At 47.7% G+C, this 19,568-nt stretch overlaps 1 protein-coding gene across 1 annotated transcript; it reads left to right on the forward strand.

The window, feature by feature from the left end:
- Positions 1 to 1,802: 1,802 nt before the first annotated feature.
- On the forward strand, positions 1,803 to 18,982 carry LOC113017707 (uncharacterized; the record flags this gene model as incomplete). The annotated part of the gene is made up of 3 exons (XM_026160823.1): positions 1,803 to 1,815; positions 17,861 to 18,357; positions 18,767 to 18,982. Coding segments are annotated over exons 2-3 (676 nt in total), but the record flags the coding sequence as incomplete, so codon positions are not given.
- Positions 18,983 to 19,568: the final 586 nt, after the last annotated feature.

Below are 19,568 nucleotides of genomic sequence, written 5' to 3' on the forward strand. Positions count from 1 at the left end.
CGTGGCAGCAGAGGTTGAAGGAATGGAGAGTTTAAATGTTAGTTGTAAACAGCTATATCATATAATAACTGCAGCTGTAGCTGTGATCAGACATCCCCCTGCAGGCCCTGAAGCTGAGCTCTGAGGTCCTCACAAACCTGCTGGAGCCAGCTTCCATCCTGGGGAGCACGTTTTTGTGTTTCAGCGCGGGGCGAGGCACAAAACCCAGATGGTCCAGATGGACCAGATGGTTCGGGAGTACACTGTCCGCAGAGGAACACGGCGCTGGCCAGTTGCCGTGTTTTATAACATGATTGACATGGCAGCACTGAATGCACATGTGCTGTATCAAGCATGCTCCGGGACGAAGGAAAGACGGGTGGACTTCCTGGTGGAGCTTGCAAGGGAGTTAGCTCACTCTCATGTAGCTGCGAAGAAGGCAAGAAAAGAACAGTTGCCTTTGACACAACCCTCCACACCGAGCCCTGGAAAAAGAGCCATGTGTCAGGTCAAACACAATTGCAAGAACAATCATGCCACTGTGCGATGTGTTCACTGCAACAGATACACATGTGGTAAATGCAGACTACAGATACCATGGCAGTGCCAGGATTGTGAGTGATTGCTGAAAATGTTGAAATGTACTCACTCACTTTTTATAATTATTTGTAAAAATGTGTACAAATGGTTGATTTTTTGTACTGTTTTTATCAATAAATCTCAGCAACAAAGGACATACACCCATGTGTGTTGATTTCTCCCTAAGATGGCAAACTGAAACACTCCAAGTTGGTGACTTTTGGAGATTTGTTTCCCTGGATGATTGAGAATGCATCAAGATGAAACAAAAGGAAGCTCACCGCTTTTAGCAGCTCCCCCACCCCCTCATCCACACACCCCCCCTCCCCTCCCTCCAGAATTCCCAGGTAACAACCCAATTTACATATGAATGACTAGCCAATTTAGCTTCCACTTGCCTGAAGCTAAAGCTTAGCTAAAAGCCTACCAGCCATTTGGCTGGTGGCGGGTTTTAAAGGTAGAAAGGTAGAAGCCTGGGACTGCCAGTGTTAAACCTCACAAAATTTCAGCAACCACCAAACAGTAAAACAGTAAATGAGAGCAGGAACACGGATTCTGCACAGAGATGTAAACACAAAGCTCAGACCCTCCGACGGAGCAGGATCAGTGAGATGTGACTTTCTCACCGACGGCACGGACACGGTCGGGGCTGAAAGCCGACAGCTCGCTGATTCTGATGTTTCGGCGGGTCAACGTTTTGTGTTCACGCCCTTTATGCGCTGATTCTAAAGCTGTTAGTTTGATGTCTCTCCAAACAAGATTGACTGAACCAGCAGCAAAAGAAGATCCAAACTGCGCTTCACATAAACATCGTCATGATAAAAATCACACTTCATGCACAGCTCTCTCGCTCTCTGTACTTCAACAACAGTTTCGGGTATAAAAATCTGTTTTCTGCATTATTCGCTTGCTTGTTACGCACAAGTCTACCGTTGTTTACAGGCTGTCGGCCGCTGTTTGTTTCCTTTTACTTACTTCCGAAAAGAAAACCTAATTTCTGCCGTTCAACACTGAACGAATGTAAACTTTTTAAAATTATGCAAAATGCAAAACATTGTGTCTCTAGTAAAACCGCTGTAACTTCAGAGGTGATGTTCATATGTTGATTAATGGGTTTCTTTCGTTTTTGATCTACTGCAGAATATTTTTATAAAATCCCAGAACAGGAAAACCACCTTCATGTGTTTCTGTGTTTTATCTTCAGCTGCTTTGACACAAAGGCCTCTGCTGTGACGCTCACACCTGTGATAAAGTCTCGTGAGTGTCAGCTTCCTTTTTATAGACACAAAAATATGTAAATGTGCTGATCTGAATAATAATATTTCTGACTGTCTGAGGCAAAATTTCCCAGATTCAAATCGAATTGAATCGAATCGATTCTAGAATCAGTGACGACACCCAGCCCTACTGCAGTCTGTGGAAACTTTGTTTTTCACATGAATGTGCGGGGAGTGAGTTGCTTTGGGGGGCGACCTCTGGTGGACGTTGGAGGAACTGCAGTTTCAGTGACTCGGATTCAGATTTGCAGGCTGAGGTTGATGCGTCCTTCTGGATCAAGCATAAAAAACGTACTTTATTGCAGTGGCCGGTTGAAGGTGGTCAAACTGAGTTTCCTGTATTATTCTGGAACGTTCTCTGTGAACGAGCCTGCTGATTGTCTGGTTCTTAAAAGTAGCCCAATGCTGATGTGACGTGACTTGTTTTGGCTGATTTACCGTTCAGATCTAAGCTGCATTAAACACCTGAAGGTCACAGCAGCACACGCTGACACTGGGCTTGTGAAATCGTTGCCATTTTTGTGGAAGAGTTTCGATTCTCGACTCCTTGGCCGGTGAAACTGGAAGAAACAGCAGCAGCAAAAACAAAACCACACTGACTGTACGGACTTCTCTCTTTGTGCCCCACTGACCTGAAACCAGCTCTTTTATTAAATCTGCAGCTGCTGACTCGGCTGCGCAGCTTTCCCTTCACATTGACCGTTTCACAACGCTGGTGTGAAATTTTGGAGAGTCCGGCGCAGATCTGGAACAAGCTGAGACGTATCTGTTTGAGTCATCGAGCTCTTTGTCTCTGGGATTTTCTCTCATGAAACTTGCATCCAAAGATTCGTCCACAGTGAAGATGATCAACACTCACGTATGACATTTAACACAAACATGAACCATCTCAGCCAGGTTCTTATCTGCAGCTGATCCAGGGTGGTGGGGGGGACAGGTGACTCTCAGGGCTAACACAGAGAGACAGACAACCACTCACACCCACACCCACAGCCCGTTAGCCCAAGCCCACGCATGACTGTGGGAGGAAGCCACAGGAGAACCCAGCCAGCCAGTGGATTCAAACCCACAACCTTCTAGTGGCAGCAGTGCTGACCACCCCGTGCTCCTCCTCACGGTGGGATGGGTGATCCTCGCTCTCTGCTCAGATTTAAGTTCCCACTCCCCTGATGGAGCTCCTCCCCCTCGCCGTGTCTGCGATTCTTCCACGACGCTGTGGAGGCCATCACAGAGCAGCCAGCTGATCTGAGATCAGAGAGAAGGACTGATGCTGAGCTGCAGTTTGATCAGATAAAGGACTCACACAGTTTTAAAGGTCGGAGACGTAAGAGTTACCAAAAAGAAGCACTAAGGAGGTTAATCGGGTATTCATCGACCCTCAAACATCTGTGAACATCTGTGATTGATCATTGACAGCACATGTCATCATCATTAAAGGATCCAGGAGGATAACTGCACACGCTCAGGAACACTTCCAGAAACCAGCGTGGAGGTTACAGCTCCATCATGCAGAGAAGAAGCCACATGTGACCACGATGGAGAAACAGCCTCATCTCCTCTGGACCAATGCTCCTTCAAAACTGATCCCAGGTCAGATGAATCCGGTGCATTTGGCCGAAAACTGGAGCCACGTTCTTGTTCTGTTTATAATTATTTATTCCACATTTGTGCGGCTTGTCGACGTCAGCTGGGTGTGAAACAACGTTTAACCCAAACCGTTATCACCTCATAAAACACGCGGACTTTCTCCTCCCATGATGCGTTCCAGGTGCCTCGGAAAACTGAGCTTCTTTGCTGGAGCGAGTCGTTTCAGGAAAATGAAACAAGGGGAAAAAAAGGAACGACTGATCCAGAATGTGTTGATCAGAAGTGAGGAAATCATGGAGAATGCGGTGAAAGGTCATCTGTGAGTGAGGGCAAGGTCACCGGGGTCAGTGTGTGTGTGTGTTTGCTTTGACTTGTGTTGAAAGCAGTTAATGAGTACTGTGAGACCTCTTTTGTGAGGTGTTTACCAGCTGATGGATGACTCCCAGCCAGGAATGTAACACACACACACTCGTTTTCATATATTAGCGGGGACCTCTCATCGACATAGTGCTTCCCCTACATGCTCACCATAACCATAACCTAACTGTAACCCTGACACTAAGCCACACCTTGAGCCTCAAACATTACCTTCAAACTCGTGGGGACGGACACTTTGTCCTCATAAGTGACTTTTGGTCCCCACAAGTATAGTAGCATGTCAATTTCTGGTCCTCACAAAGATGTCTAAACACGTACACACACACACTTCAGAGGACATTACACTGACTTCCATTTGCTTCCTGCAGACTTCAGACTTTCCCTTGAGGTCTAACTTTAGCTCTCGCGTTCTTGGTTTAGTGAAAAACAGAAAGAACAAAGGAAAAGTCCAACAAAGAAAGAGTAAGACAGGAAGTGAGTGTGTATGCTGTTGAATTAGACATGAAAAGCTGAGTGTTGGTGTTTCTCTCCACCTGTGCTCATGCGTATATACTCGCTGTGCTGTTCCAGCAGCTGAGGTTGACCTGATCTGTAAGCTGCACAGTGGAGCTGGTGGTGTCCCTGTCAGACTGGAGGCGTGGGGGGAGACTGCTCTCAGTCATTTATTTAACAAATATCCTGATAAAACTGCACCAGACACACAGATTTAGACACAAAGCTAAAACCTGAAGGGGGGTTTGTGGAGTAAACAGTCAAAGGTTTTCCTGCTAGTATGAGGTGAGAAAGTACAAACAGCAGTTGCACTAATGAGACTAATAAGACTGTCACAACACGCTTCACATGTATTAAAGATCAGTGTGTTCCAGCAGACGCACAGTCTTACGTTCATGCTTCAGCTGTGGCCAATCATGGCCTAAAAATCAAGACAAGCTAACATTTAAAACAAACCAGAGCCGACCTGATTGGCTGAGGGCGGCGGTTTCAGAGTTCAGGAGCTACAACCTCAAAGCATCTTTTCCAAGCGCGTGAGAGTCTCATCAGCAGCTTTCATCTGCAGCAGGACAGGAACTGATCACATATCCGTGCTTTACTGAAGCAACTGATGAACAGTGTACACGCACGCACGCACGCACACGCACACACACACACACACACACACACACGCACACACAGTGTGATTTTGTTGCTGCTGAATGAAAAGTGACCGTTTTCTGTGAGGAGGCAGCGTGACTTTGAGAGTGAAAGTCAGAGTGTGACTTTAGGCAGACCTGAGGGGGGAGTGGCCTCGAGCGGATCGCTCTGTGTGTCGGTCCTGAGGTGAAGGTGATTTCAGCCCGCTGGGCTGAGTCCGAGGACTCTCTGGTGCTTCCCGTCTGTCTCTGCTGCTGTGAAAAGTCTCCAATGCCCCAAAACAAACACGGGAGAGAAACGCAGCAGCACACACGGAGCAAACCGGTGATTAATGTGTTTGGGGCAACAAATCCACCAGATCAGGAACACAAAATACAAATCTACGGAGGGCCAGGGGGAAAAACATCACATCTGACAAAAAACAAAAGTTCCAGCATGAATTTAAAAGGTATCGACAGTTCTCCTCAGCCACAGGGGCGCGGATAGGAGGGGGGCAGGGGGTGGCACCGCCCCCACTGAATCGTGATACCACAGGATGAGAGCGAGGATAGGACCTGCAGGAATGTAACTGAGTACTTTGCTCAGGTTTAATGTACTTGTACCTCATTTAGTATTTCCATGTTATACTTACAGCGTTTCCTGCATGTCCTGAGTATAATCACTGCACCTCGTGGAGCTTTTGTTGCTTATTATTTGGCAAAACAATTACATCAGAATCAGAATCAGAATCAGAATGGGGTTTATTGCCAAATGTTGAGCAGGTTTACAACATTAGGAAATTGCTGCGGTGCTTCAGTGCAAACATGCTGTCATAAATAGCACTTAAATAGACATGGAAAAAAATAAAAGTAGGGATAAGAATTAAAAGTGCTACGTGGAAAGATATGTGCATGAGATATACATGAGATATATACATGAGAATAAGAATTAAGAGTGCTACGTGGAAAGATATGTGCATGAGATATACATGAGATATATACATGAGAATAAGAATTAAGAGTGCTACGTGGAAAGATATGTGCATGAGTGCAGGTGGTGATCAGTGCAAACATGGAATGATGCAGTGACACAGCGTAGGGTCATGTGTTAGTGGTGGGAACAGTCATATGGTTATTGTTCATGTGTCCAACAGCAGAGGGGAAGAAACTGTTCTTATGGCGAGAGGTTCTGGTGCGAATGGACCGGAGCCTCCTGCCTGAGGGGAGCAGGTCAAACAGACTGTTGACTGTTTGACCTGCATTATTATAGACCGAGCTACTGAACAATAAGTCATTAAAATAATTAGAAAATGCTGAATTAAAGATATTTGCACTTTAATAAATCAGAAATTCTGATACAGTAATGCCATATATTTACTTTAGTTACAGATGTGAACAGTTTGTTTAAATCAGGTCTAAATGTTTTTTTCCACTTTGTAAAACAATCCTGAGATCATGTTTAAATTCTTATAGTTTTATCTTGTCACATAATAAACAGGACCAGGGCTGCATACGTGCTTCAAAACTCCAGTTTAATACAATTATTCAGTATTTCGGACTAAATATTCAGTTCCTGTAACCCCCCCACCCACCCCCCCGTGCTGCATTCTTGGCCTCTTTGTTACGCTGTTGTTGAGCCTGCGGTGAGCGGGATGAAAGTGCTGATGGTCGCACATCAGCGGGACGCTGCCGAGTCACCGGCGAGTCTGATCGCTGAAATGAACAGTGTTGGTTTGTGTGCCAACTGTGACGTCAGCACAGTGTTTATGACCCGCAGCACCCGACCATCATCATCTTCATCATCATCATAACAACAGCAATTATAATAACAAAGTCAGTTTGTTTTCATGGATTCATTAGACTTGTGTGTGTGACACACGTCATATATGATATTATCACAGCGATAAAGCGTCAGCGGTCTCTGACCTATCACTGCGCAGCTCCCGTTGCGATTGCGAAATTTCCGGCCGTGCCTGAAGGCAGCACCCCCTCCTCCTCTGTGCGTCTTCAGTCCCAGAGCCGCAGCTTTCTCCTCAGAGTGAGTCGAGCTTTTCTGCGCTGTCTCTTCGCCCGGTGTCCGGCTCCTGGACGCCTCAGCCCGGCTCCTGGTGACAGTGTGACCCGCCGCTCCGCCACCATGTCCCCGCGCTGTGAGTAACGAACACCCGCTGATGGAGCAGCGGACACGGAGAGTTTATTATCTGTTAGAATGATTTCAGATGCAGAGAAGTGAAAGTTTTCGGGGTTTTGAGCAGAAACTAAACATGACTGAATTTAAAGTGAAGATTGGATTTAATTTATTCGGATCGATCAGTGATATTAGAAAAGACAGGAAGTGACACTTTGTACTTGGCAGCCGTAAAAGTGAAAAGCAAAGACTTTTAGCTGAAACTGGATTTGTGGGTATTTGCAGTAAATGTACGTGCGGCCCATTATTGACGGTTCCTGGCAGCTTGTGAGTCTGCTTCTTTAGAGGTCAGCTGAGGTCAGAGGTGTTTCTGCTGCACTACAGCTCCCTCTGAGTCCTGAAGCTGCAGTCCACAGTCTGAGGTAGCAGGTGTGACCGTGGCAGGAAACGTCACTGATTAACTGAGTGCAGGTGAAAGATTGCTGCAGATCACAGGTCCACGTGAGCCTCCTGATGTCTCCGTGGGTGTTGTACAGCTCACTGGGGGACTTTTTCGTGCTGCTCTCTGATTGGCCTGAGGCTTCTGCTCCTCCTTACATGTGTTTTTAAAAATTCTTTGATTTCTTTAGAGCAGCTTTGCATGATTCAGAGTTCAGAATAATCCTTCTATTTCTTAACCTTTGTCCGAAACCACCTGTTTTAGTTTTAGCCCCTCCCATTACAACCACGGGTCCTTTGAAGCCAGCTTCTTATTGACTCTCTCCTGCAGGTGTGCCCACGGATGACCATATCAGGGGTTGCCCCTCTCGGTGACGCCTGTGGAGAAGTTAGTGTTTAGAGCAGTTACACCGACCCTGCTGAACAAAGATTTGCATCTGTGCTGATTACAGAGGACTCTGTTTAAACCTGCAACAGCGTTTATTTTCAGTACAAACAAGGTGAAGTCAAACAGCGACAGGTACAGAGCAGCGTGATCACACGGCGTCACCATGACGACAGAGCCCAGCAGTGTCAGAGGATACAGGCTGAAGCCCCGCAAACTCAGAAGTCAGTGAACGCAGCACGTTCCTGCTTTTTCCCATTAGTGCTGCAAACAAACAGAAGAATGCAGACTGATCAAAGTCCAGGCTTTGTCTTTATTTGTCCTTCACACCTTTCTTTTATCGTTGCTTCACCTCCCTCCTCCTCCTCCTCCTCATCTTTATTCAGCTCAGTTGTTTCAGAGGCTGAAACGCTGCAGGCTTTTAATGAAGCATTAAGAAACTGTCCACTGTGATGGAAACATGGACGCTCCTCCCCCGCTGCTGACTGTCACATTTTAACTTCCTGTTGAGCCATGTGCAAAAACAAAGCAGATATGACAGATCTATGAACTTCAGTTTCTGTGCGAGCCCTTCTGCCCTGCAGAGGAACTGTTTTGACCTTTGACCTCCCTACTGTCGGGCATCCAAACTGCTGATAGCCTGCTGATGACTCCAAGCTGCGATCTTAACCGAGTAGTTTTTTGCTCACAGCCAAACGTCGAGTAAAACAAAGTAATAAAAAACGTGAAGACCAAGCCTGAAAGCGCGCCAGCTCTCCGGACGTCTGATAAAGTTTATCGCCGCGTATATTAAAGCTGCTCAGTTGTGGCAAACAGCCTAATCACAGTGATTTGGTCGGTATTGCAACGTCCGTTATTTGACGTGATTATTCATTAACCCAACAGGCAGATATGGAACTTAAGACGCTTCCTTTCCAGGTATTTCTTTTAAATGTGACTCAGACAGCTGGAGTGCAGGTGGAGGAGGGCGCAGGAACACATACCTGTGTTCCATCTTTTGCACATCTTTGAAAACAAGGTTCTTTTATTTTGAAAATTCATTATGTGTCTGGCTTCCTGTCCTCCTCATCTGCTCTGTGCAGGCAGATGTGCAGATTTGTTTCCACTGATACTGCAGCACGTCTGATGGCATTGTGACGGTTGTGTTCAGTGTCAGGTCAGCTTGGGTGGGTTCTGGTTCTCAGGCTCAGACCAGTGAGTGTTTTTCACCCTAACGTCCGTCTCGCAAGGCGGAAAGGTCACCTGCAGCTCCGGCTGTTGGAACAGTATTCGAGGACCTCGGTAACGAGGGATCAGGGCGAGAAACATCAGAGGAAACCGCAACACTCTTGCTCCACCAGCAAAGGATCTCGAGCTGGTTGCCTCCCAGTGAGGAGGCTGCTGGTTAAGCGAGTGTTTCTGCAGGTGGGCGTGAGAGAAGGATACAGGGACCCTGTGATGGATTTTGATGGTGATTATTTCTGATTCGGAGCTGTTCAGTTTCAGGACATTAGCCTACATTCATGCTTTTAACTGGCTGTTGCTGTGATTGGTTGTTTTGCTGTCAGGAGGTTTGATCGTGTGCTTTAAAAGGCGTTTGCTGTTACCTGTGGACGTTCGTCTGGATGAACTGAAGCAGTTGGTGGTTAACCAGATAACCAGACCATGTAATGGTAACCAGCTGCTAACCCACTCCTGCTGCTACCTGTTAATACGTACATTGTGGTTCGGACCTGGATATTTAGCTAAGGTTGGAGCTGGTTTAAAAAGTCCACAAAGTTTCAAACGTGGAAGCAGCTCAGCGTTACCTGCTGACCGTCCTTCACCTGACCCGTAACAATTAAACAAATAAGTGCTTTAAGAGGAAGTGCTGTCGTCTAACGACATAACAACCAATCAGAGCGTAGCTTTCACCCCACTGATCCAGCTGAGTGCTAACCCTTCAGCTGTTGACTCATGAGGACACAGTGAGCTGTGACCATAAACCAGAACTATGGGAATTCAGGCATGTGCAAACAGACTGACGGGTTAGATGCTGGCCCGTGGACGTTTTATTGGTCATCAGCAGCACAGGCACACCTTCGCTGAGCGCTCATTCAACTTTGACCTTAATAAACTTAAACCTGAGCGGTCCAATCAGCGCAGCTCCCGCAGCATCAAGTCTGCACACGAGCCGGAGAAAAACGTCTGGGAAACTGAGTTAAAGGATGATGGATTTGGCTCCACGCAGGCTGTTGGGTAACATGATGTTGGGGGGAGGGAGGGGGTGATTGCCAAAGTAAAACCAGAGTTTGAGACTTTCTGCTTCGATCTGATTCGCCGGAGCGCAGCCATAAAAGCTGATTCGTGCTTTATCGCCACGAGCTGATTAAAAACATATAAAAGAAACAAATATTAACAGGGATTCAGATTTAAGACTGTGACTTCTAGAAGACACGAAGGTCAAACCAAAACAGGAAGTAAACACGAATAAGCATCCAGTTCAAAGCTTCTCTACAGTTTTCCAGCTTTTAGATGTCGTTTTCTGTGGATCCGTGACCCTGTTAAACATGACAGAGCTGATCCTGATCTGAACTCAGATCTCTCACACAGGTTGCACAACAGCCATCTGTAGATAAAAGTGCTGATGATGTGGGCTCAGGTGTCTCAGGTGTCAGATTCAGTCTGGCATGACAAAATCTTCCACCTTTCAGAAGATTTGGCCAACACACTCACATTCATCTCAGAGTTTTCATTCAGCCTCCAGCAGCTGTCCAGAGGATCAGAGATTTCTGCGTTTATTACAGCTTCGAGCTCTGACCAGCTGTCGTCCTGGAAACCTTCTCAGTTTGGTGCAGCAGCAAAATAAAAAGCTGCTTTCCAGATGTAAAAGAACAAAAAAAATGAAAACGTTTGAAAAGCAGCTGTGAGTGAGATGAGAAGCACAACACAGGAAGGTCCAAGCTTTCAAAATAAGAGCGATAGGACTAGTACATTAATCATGGATGGTGGATTAAAAAAAATATTAGTTGAAGTCTGAGCATCAGTTTGGTGACAGAACATCTGGACAGCTGGAGGCGCTTTAGCCGCTACCTTAGTGAGTTACTAGTGATTTGGTTCAGTTCTTGCTCTTACTTTGCATTAATGACCAGCTGTGGTCACACTGACACCAATCCCTTTATTAACTGCTCTGTTTTAGAGTTTGAGTTCTTTGAAACCAAGCAGACAGAAACGTTACAAACTGCACTCGTTTGCAGAGACGCGCGACTCGCCGCTACTTTATGTGCGATAAAAACAACTCGACGCTCCACCTGCTCATCCAAATATGCTCAGGTCTGCCTCCAGACCCTCCATCGGGCTGCTGCATCCTGCTTTTAGTCAGAAGCTGCAACCGTAACATCGCTGATGCATGTTTTTAGCATCCTGCTCCGTTTAGTTTGGTGAATGAAAGGCTTGAAAAAGCCTTTTTAAACCATTGTTACCTGTGTGTGTGTGTGTGTGTGTCTGTGTGTGTGTGTGTGTCTGTGTGTGTGTGTCTGTGTGTGTGTGTGTGTGTGTGTGTGTCTGTGTGTGTGTGTGTGTGTGTGTGTGTGTGTGTGTGTGTGTGTGTGTCTGTGTGTGTGTGTGTGTGTGTGTGTGTGTGTGTGTGTGTGTGTGTGTGTGTGTGTGTGTGTGTGTGTGTGTGTGTGTGTGTGTGTGTGTGTGTGTGTGTGTGTGTGTGTGTGGTGTGTGTGTGTGTGTGTGTGTCTGTGTGTGTGTGTGTGTGTGTGTGTGTGTGTCTGTGTGTGTGTGTGTGTGTGTGTGTCTGTGTGTGTGTGTGTGTGTGTGTCTGTGTGTCTGTGTGTGTGTGTGTGTGTCTGTGTGTGTGTGTGTCTGTGTGTGTGTGTGTGTCTGTGTGTCTGTGTGTGTGTGTGTCTGTGTGTGTGTGTGTCTGTGTGTCTGTGTGTGTGTGTGTGTGTGTGTGTGTGTGTGTGTGTGTGTGTGTGTGTGTGTGTGTGTGTGTGTGTGTGTGTGTGTGTGCAGTACTTTTCCTTCATGCTGTGAGTGGGACATGAAGCTGTGCTGAGTACAGCCATCATTACACGGTCAGCTCTCCACAGCCACCTTTTCGCACACACAGGTTTTGGGAACTGTGACGTCTTTTTCAACATTTCGTCTCCACCTTTTCCTTCATCTCCACACGTAGAAGCAGCTTCATGAAGCAGGCTCTGGTGTAAATATTCCATCGTGTGTGTTTTTGAGCCGGGCTGCTCTGATAAAAAGAACTTTATGGCTCCAAAGTCAAACCCAGCTCAGACCGGCTGGGCGGGGCTGAGCCACGGTCATTACTTCACAGTTTTAAAGTCCAGGATTGCGTGTGTGTACGGGTGGGTTATTATCATGTAGCTCACAAAAGTAATAATAAATAAATCGATGGAATTTGTCTGAATTCGGTTCCTCTTCCTGCGCGCACGTGCTGCCCTCCTCAGCAGGAAGCTGTTTAACAGTCGGGACACAGCGAGGCCGGCGTGCACTCTGAGCTGCAGCTGCAGCGATAATAAGAACAGGCTGCACAGGTTAGCCTGCAGGCAGAGGACAGAAAAACAAGCCAGCGCTCCACAGATCGCTCTGAAACTCCAGGACACCGCTCGGGACGATTATCGAATTACCGTCACATAATATAACTGCTCTGATATGAGGTCACGGTTACCCACACTGCATCTGTCTCCCATTAAGGAAAAACTGTCAGCTCAGCATCGTCTGTGAGAGAAAGCAGCTGTTCAGAAAAATGTCCTCCCTGCAGAGAGGAACGTGCAGCTGGGACTGAAAGTCCTGCAGCAGAAGGCGCGTCGGTCACACGCATGGCAGCGCGGGGGTCGATGTCGGCTGACAGGAAGCTGCTGGCAGTTATGTTTACAGCGTCGCTGTGTATGAACCATTAATGTAGGAAACGAGGCAGCAGAGGTTTGGACAGTGCAGGCAGGGTGGTGTAGGTGGAGACGAGTGTCAGGGATGGATAGTGATGGAGAAGGTGGAGGCCGAGATGAAGACGTTCAGATGTTTATTGGGAGTGAGCGGCATGGACAGCACCAGGAATGAGTCCATCAGAGGGGCAGCTCAGAGTCCGAGAGGCTCAGATTGTTTGCACATGTGCAGAGGAGGGAGGGTGGATATGATGGAGCTGCCAGGCAGGAGGAGAAGGGGACGAGCTCAGAGAGCGTTGATGGAGGGAGGCAGATGATCCGCTGGGGAGACATCGACAACGAGAGGAGAACTGGCCTGTGACTGGACCTCATTCATGTGTCCCAGTAAGAGCAACCTGCTGGGCTCGACAGCTGGTTTTCTCTTCCGTCCAGCTGAAGTGCAGACTTCCTCTCACATCACTGAAATGTCCTAAAGATGATTTCCTGTCTTGTTGGAAAACTGACGGCACCCACTGAGGGAAACTCCTCCCGCTGTGTCAGCTGACCGGCTGCAGCTCTGTGGGAACGCCGTCAGCCTGACGTCCAGAAACACGGCGAGAAGCTTCCGCATCAAACTGGCCACTTATCATTCCAGTCACTGAGCAGCAGATTCCCAGTAAAATTCCACCTCCGCCTGCTCACAGGCTCACTGTGTGTAAACACAACATGGATTACTGTGTGTGTGTGTTCACCTTTTGTCCCTTTGCAGAACAGAAACAAATGAAACACATGAATGAGCAGCGTCCCCGAGCAGACTGCACGACTGTAGCTGCTCGCGTTAGCTAACAGAGACCGCTGTGACTCCATCTGGACCCAAACGATCGTCTGTGGTGTGAACGTCCTGCTGATGTCAGCTGTAGCTTCTCGTGTTTGGGCTGCTTTACAGTCACAGTACTGAGAGCAGCAGTTGTGATCGTGCTCAGTGAAACTGTCAGCTTGTTGCCTTTGAAATGGTTGCTTTGAGGACTGAGACCAGCTCTGCGGTTGCAGTCAGTTCCTGTCTTCAAAGCGTCTTCAGTGCATCAGGATGGCAGCAAAACGGGCTGCGATTGAAGGGGTCAAGATGGCATCTGCATCCAATCAATAGCTGTGTCCAAATTCATCCTCCCAAGGCAGAGAAGACTGGAGGTTGTGAAATTGGACGTTCTAGCCGCTGTCTGGGTGGAGTTGAGTGAACTCGGCCGTCTGCTCCTTGCTATCTGAATATAACAGGACGCTGGAGTAAACTCTCGACCGTCTCTCACTTCTGTTCAATCGGTTTTCTGTTTGACGTTTATTCAGCTGTGTGAAAAATAACTTTAATCTCAGCCAAACAGATTCACTCAGGAACAAATCAAACACTGAAAAAAGCCAAACAATAACATTTTAAGTTATCTGAGTGACGTATACATCACGTTTAACCTGAGTAGTGACAGACGGCGGTGGGTTTGAAAACGATGAAGCCGGGAGTCCGGTGTTCTCACCCCGGTCAGCTATCGAGCGGGTGGGTAACAGATGTCTTCGAAAACGTCGAAGCACTTTTGCAAACATGTGATGTCCTGATAAATCTGCAGATATTTGATGTTTACACAGCTACTGTCTCGCCTTCAAATGTGTTAAGAGTTTATTTTGTGACCCAGAAAGACAAATAAGAGTAATTTTAAAACTGCCGCCAACGTTGGAAACTGGACTTGGCTGGGCCGCGCTATGAATTCTGGGATAGGTCGGGCCACGAAGGACACACCGACCCATCCTTCAAATTCGGGGAAATGAAGGACGCATTTGAAGCAGCCGTCGTCTCGTCGCTGTGACGGCCTCAGGAGGATGCAGCCCATGAATTTGGTCACTTGGCGAATAACTGCCGCCCCCTGTAAGAAAGCTCGTGTTACTGTTCTGCGTCTGCAGTGGGAACAGATTTGTTCGTCCGTTCTCGTGTTTGGGCCGCAGACATCCAGTCAGGCATCGAGAGTTTGAGCTCAAAAACATGAATCGATGATGAATGTGGGCAGGAAGCAGGCGATCAGCTGCCGGCCCTTCTTATGAAATGATTCCTGTTTTTGGACGTTCTGTTTCCTCCAGCAGACGTTAATCAGCTGATTATCTACACAGTCATTAATCAGCCGCTGAAGGTCAGGGCTGAAGTCTGTGCCTCCCTCTGATTGGTTATCTGCTCCTCTTCCTGGCTTCCTGTCTGTTTTGTGACACTGAAAAGGTCGCGACTCCTTCGCCTCCACGTGATGCTTAAACGCCGCGTTGAACTCGTCCACACGTGTGTGTGACGACACTGTGGAGCAGCGAGGTGTCTCTGAGGATGTGATGGATGGACGTTTGGATGACAGGTGGAACATCTAATCTGTACTCAGCTGTAGTCTGATTGGCTGGTGTTTTTGCTCCTAACAGACTTTTAGGATCTAAAATAAAACAGCACAGACAAAAACAAGCGTCAGACGCCGTGCTTCATCTGTGAGACCAGGTGAAGCAGCATGACGGAGGTGAGCAGCGGCCTTAACTCAGAGACCGCAAACAGAGCTCCAAAGCTTCAATCTCATGTGGGCCAAGCCAGTAAAACCAGTCGCGCTGCTCGATTCTCCCTTCCATCGCTGATTTCTGTGTTTGAGTTGGGCCACAGACAGACGTTAAAGAGCTGAATTAGGATGTGCACTCGGCACCTTTGTGTGGATTCTGTCGCTGAACGCACGTCTGTCTGTGTAGTAAAGTCAGTGTCCTCCCAAGTGATGGAAACAGGACTGTGAGGGCGCACTGGGAGCGGATGTTGTTCATGTTGTTGGTTTCCAGTCTCACCAGCTCAGGACACGCTGCTGCTGCCAGAAATAGACTCCCTCTCACACACACACACACACACACACACACACACACACACACACATGTGAGGAAAACAGTGAAGAAAGCCAGCAGGCTGAAGTGGGAAGTGATTCAGTGGTGTTGGTTCCATAAATACCCAGCAGCCCTGGCGGCAGGCTCAGGAAACCCATGCGGAGCCCAGTGGCGCTCACACACAGCCTGTTTTCTTCAAGAGGGTCGCAGGGCATCGCGGAAGCTTCTGGACACAAACAATAGGAGCGGAAAGGACAACGATAGTGTGACAGGCAGAGGCGAGGACTCCTGGGCCCACGAGGCGGGGCCCGGGTACAGCCTCCAGACCGCCAGGAGCGGGTTGGCAGGGGGACCAGCGTCGGATCGGGGGTTGGGGGGTGGTCAAACACGGAGAAATCAATTGGTGTGAATGTTAGGACTGTTGTATGCAGTCTATGGATGCAGCTTCCCGTAGACTGCATCCAGGTTGGCCGATAATCTGGGATCTAATCCAGTTCAGGTCCTGTGTGTGTCCATGTTTCAGTCTGAAGGAAGTCTGCTTCAGTTTTCAGCACAGACGTGTTAAAATCGCAGGTGGAGTTTACAGAGTGGACATTAATGAGTGCCACGCTGGTCGAGGGCACATTTAATCATTACAGGGTTTCCCATGAATCATTACCGAGCGGCTGCCTGTTAATGTTTGCAGAGTTTATGAGTCTTTGTCTTCAGGCTTTATGGTTTTGGGAACATGTGACACCAGCTGCTTTACGACAGGATCTGCTCGCTGTCATTCTGCTGCCGGGCTTACCGGCGCCTCAGACTGCTGACATTATTTCAGAAGACCCCTGCCGGCCAATCGGAGAGCTCGATTTCTGTTAGAGCGTTCTGAAAACGTTCCTGAAGAGGTTCAAAGGAACCTGCAGCATCCGTGATAGTCAGGTGTGTCCTGATGTGCGTCAGAGCACCTTCGTCCTCCTGTAAGTCATCAAAGCTGCTATCTTTGAAGAACAATTTATCTTCTGTTCTCTGACAGCCGCAATCTGAAAATCAGCACGACACTGGGCGGCTCTGGAAACGCGTCTCAGCGTAAAGACCTGACAGTTTTTCTCATCGGGTGGAAATGAAATATTCAGCCTTTTCTAAATGTTCCTGCATTTGTAAACAAATACCGGCACATGGAAGAGGAAGTCTCGGCATGGATGTCCGCTGGCTGCATCGAAAGCCCCAAAATATCAGCTGTTATCCCCAGAGGCAAAGTCCTGATATATCCGACGCTGCCTGCTTGTTTACGGGGTTATTCCTGTTGTCTGTCGGAGGCTTCCCCGCGGTTTCATGCAGGTTTTCAAAGTCTGCGATGAGTTTGAGCCAAAAAGAAGGAACCTGCGCCTCAGCCGTGTGGGTGTGGCCACCATCAGAGTCCACATTAAAACTAACTGTGTTATTATTGCTGTTTTATCATGTGATTATATTTATGATGCACACGAACCAATCTTCCACATCAAGGTCAAACTGACAGCTCGGGCATCTTCGGGTAGGAGGCGGATGTGTTGCCATGGTCACCGACCATCACAACACCGTGAGTGTGACCTCTGCGTTATCAGAGCAGCTGTCAGAGTGTAACCGACAGCCTACGTCAGGGTGGAGTCTTATCAGAGCTCAAACACTAAAAAAGTTACAAAAAAGCAGGTGTGTCCTTCAGGTGTGTCCTTCAGGTGTGTCCTTCAGGTGTGTCCCGTGGGCGATTATTCATCCTGATGAAACGAAATAAAATCTTCTGAACTTTTTCATTTTCAGCCTCAAACTTGATTAGTATTTTATTAGTATAGTGAGCATCCTTATCATATTGTAAAGATAAAGAACTAATATAATAAATAATAAAAGATGAACCTCAAATGTAATTTTCCAGTAAAACTAACAAGTTGATGAATAAACAGGTTTAATCGTGATTAAAAAATCGACGCAGTGACGGGGCGCTGATATCAATCAAAGCGCGTTACGATGTTTTTCTTAATTACAGAGCATCAGCAGCAATGATCCGTTTCTAGCAGCTTATACGTCAGTAACTGTGAGAACGGGATTTGTGCGATGGTTTTTCTGACGAGGAACGTGAGACACAAACAGCAGACTCTGGTCTTCGCCCACCAGCAGGGGCTCTGGAGCCAAACTGGTTCCTGTTTGGGCCTCTAACTTCTGACCTGTACATGATGAAAATTGTGACGATGTTTGTAGCTGAATCTGGTTTTGCACAATAGCGTTTTAATACCATCATGAAGCTTTGACGCCTCCCCCCTTCCTTCTTTTACCAGGTCTCTCCCTCCCTCTCCCCCCTCCCCCAGCTCCATCATGCCCATCTTCAAAAACCTCCCAGTGCGCCTAAAAGGCGGTCCGACTCTAGACAACGCCCTATTCATCCGCAGGATGAGCCTCAACATCACACCCCGCCATCATAACCCCTTTGACAATGATGACGACAGTATCCATGGTAACGGGGGCCATGGCAACCACTGGTCACCCGGCAGCTCCCTGCTGGACGGCGATGTGCCGAGGGACCGCAACCCATTTGAGGATGAGGAGGATGAGAACGAGGCCAACGAGGGGAAAAAAGGAAGCGGAGGAGGTTCGGTGAAGGGTTCCTTCAAGTTCATGTCCCCGCTGAAGAGCCTCGGGAAGCTGGGGAAGAACCTGAGGATGTCGGGAAAGAGTGCCACGCTCTCCCACAAGGGACGCTGCAAGGGTCGCCCTCACCTTCACCTTCTCAGAAGAAGAAGAGAGGAAGGAGGAGTTCTGAAGGAAGTCTGCTCAGGTAAACGTGGGATTAGAGTAATGGCGATGAAAGATTATGAATGGGCTGAGTTTGTAAGGACGAAATGAAGGATTCACACTGACATTCAATATAGAAGATAAGAACTTGGAAGGGCATTTGTGAATGTTTAGATAGGAGATTACAGGGATCTGTTAGAGGAATTAAAAATCTGTCAGTGTAACGTGGCTCAAGGGGAAGGAGGATTAGAGGCCTTGATGTGGACGAGGTGGAACGATAAGCTTTCTGTTTTGGCGAGTTCTTAAGTTCCAAGTTCAAGATACAAACAAAAATTATGAGATTAGTAAAGTAAAAGTGTCAGCGGGTAGAGACCTCTGTGGGAAACTGTGGCGGAGTTTGGTCTGTGACAGTCTCTGACCTTTCTCTTTTTGTCTTCACAAAAGGTTTGCAGGAAAATATCGTGACCCCTCCCGTAAGGAATCGTTAGCCAACGGTGAGCTGAACTGTTCGGAGAGCGAGGGCGACTCGACCAGCCGCCGCGTGTCCTTCATGAGGATGGTGGGCCTGGGGAAGACGAAGAAGGAGTCCATGACTGACCAGTCGTCCCAGGGTCCCGAGGACCAGTCGGTGCCGGTGGAGGAGGTTAAACCCAGAGAGCCACTGTCGGGTAAGAAGTCCTGGCTCAGCACGGCAGAGACACGAACTAGTTTTTTACAAATATAAAAACTTATATTAGGTTTAAGTTTACGGTATCAGAAATACCACGCTTAAGTCCTGACAACATGAGATCGACCCAAGATAATCAGATTACTTTTGTCACACGGTTTGACATGGTTCAGATGTCACTTCCTGTCGATTCCACAGCTAAAAGCTTCTATTGTTAGACTAAACACTTTCCAGTGTCACCACTATGACAGGACATTGTACCGGTGGAAGGAAACTACAGATGCGTTGGCATGTCCACCCATCCAAGAACAACTGTTTGTGTTCTCAGCTGTTTCTGGGGTTTCAGATTCCAGTGAGACCATCAGCCACAGTCAATCCTTCAACTTACTCCAAGCTGCACACAAGACACAGATATTCTGTCTCCAGACGTTTTCAGTAGCAGCGTTATCGTCCCGTTCACAGCCCGATCTGATCGGCGCATGTCGGCAGCCTGTGGCTATTTTAAACACGGACGCTGAAAATCAATGGATGGAGAGGGTCGGTGAGGAAGGTGATATCATGGCCAACTGGGTGACGCTGAGATGCTG

The sequence above is a fragment of the Astatotilapia calliptera genome, unplaced genomic scaffold (assembly GCF_900246225.1).
Source record: "Astatotilapia calliptera unplaced genomic scaffold, fAstCal1.2 U_scaffold_190, whole genome shotgun sequence".
NCBI lineage: Eukaryota > Metazoa > Chordata > Actinopteri > Cichliformes > Cichlidae > Astatotilapia > Astatotilapia calliptera.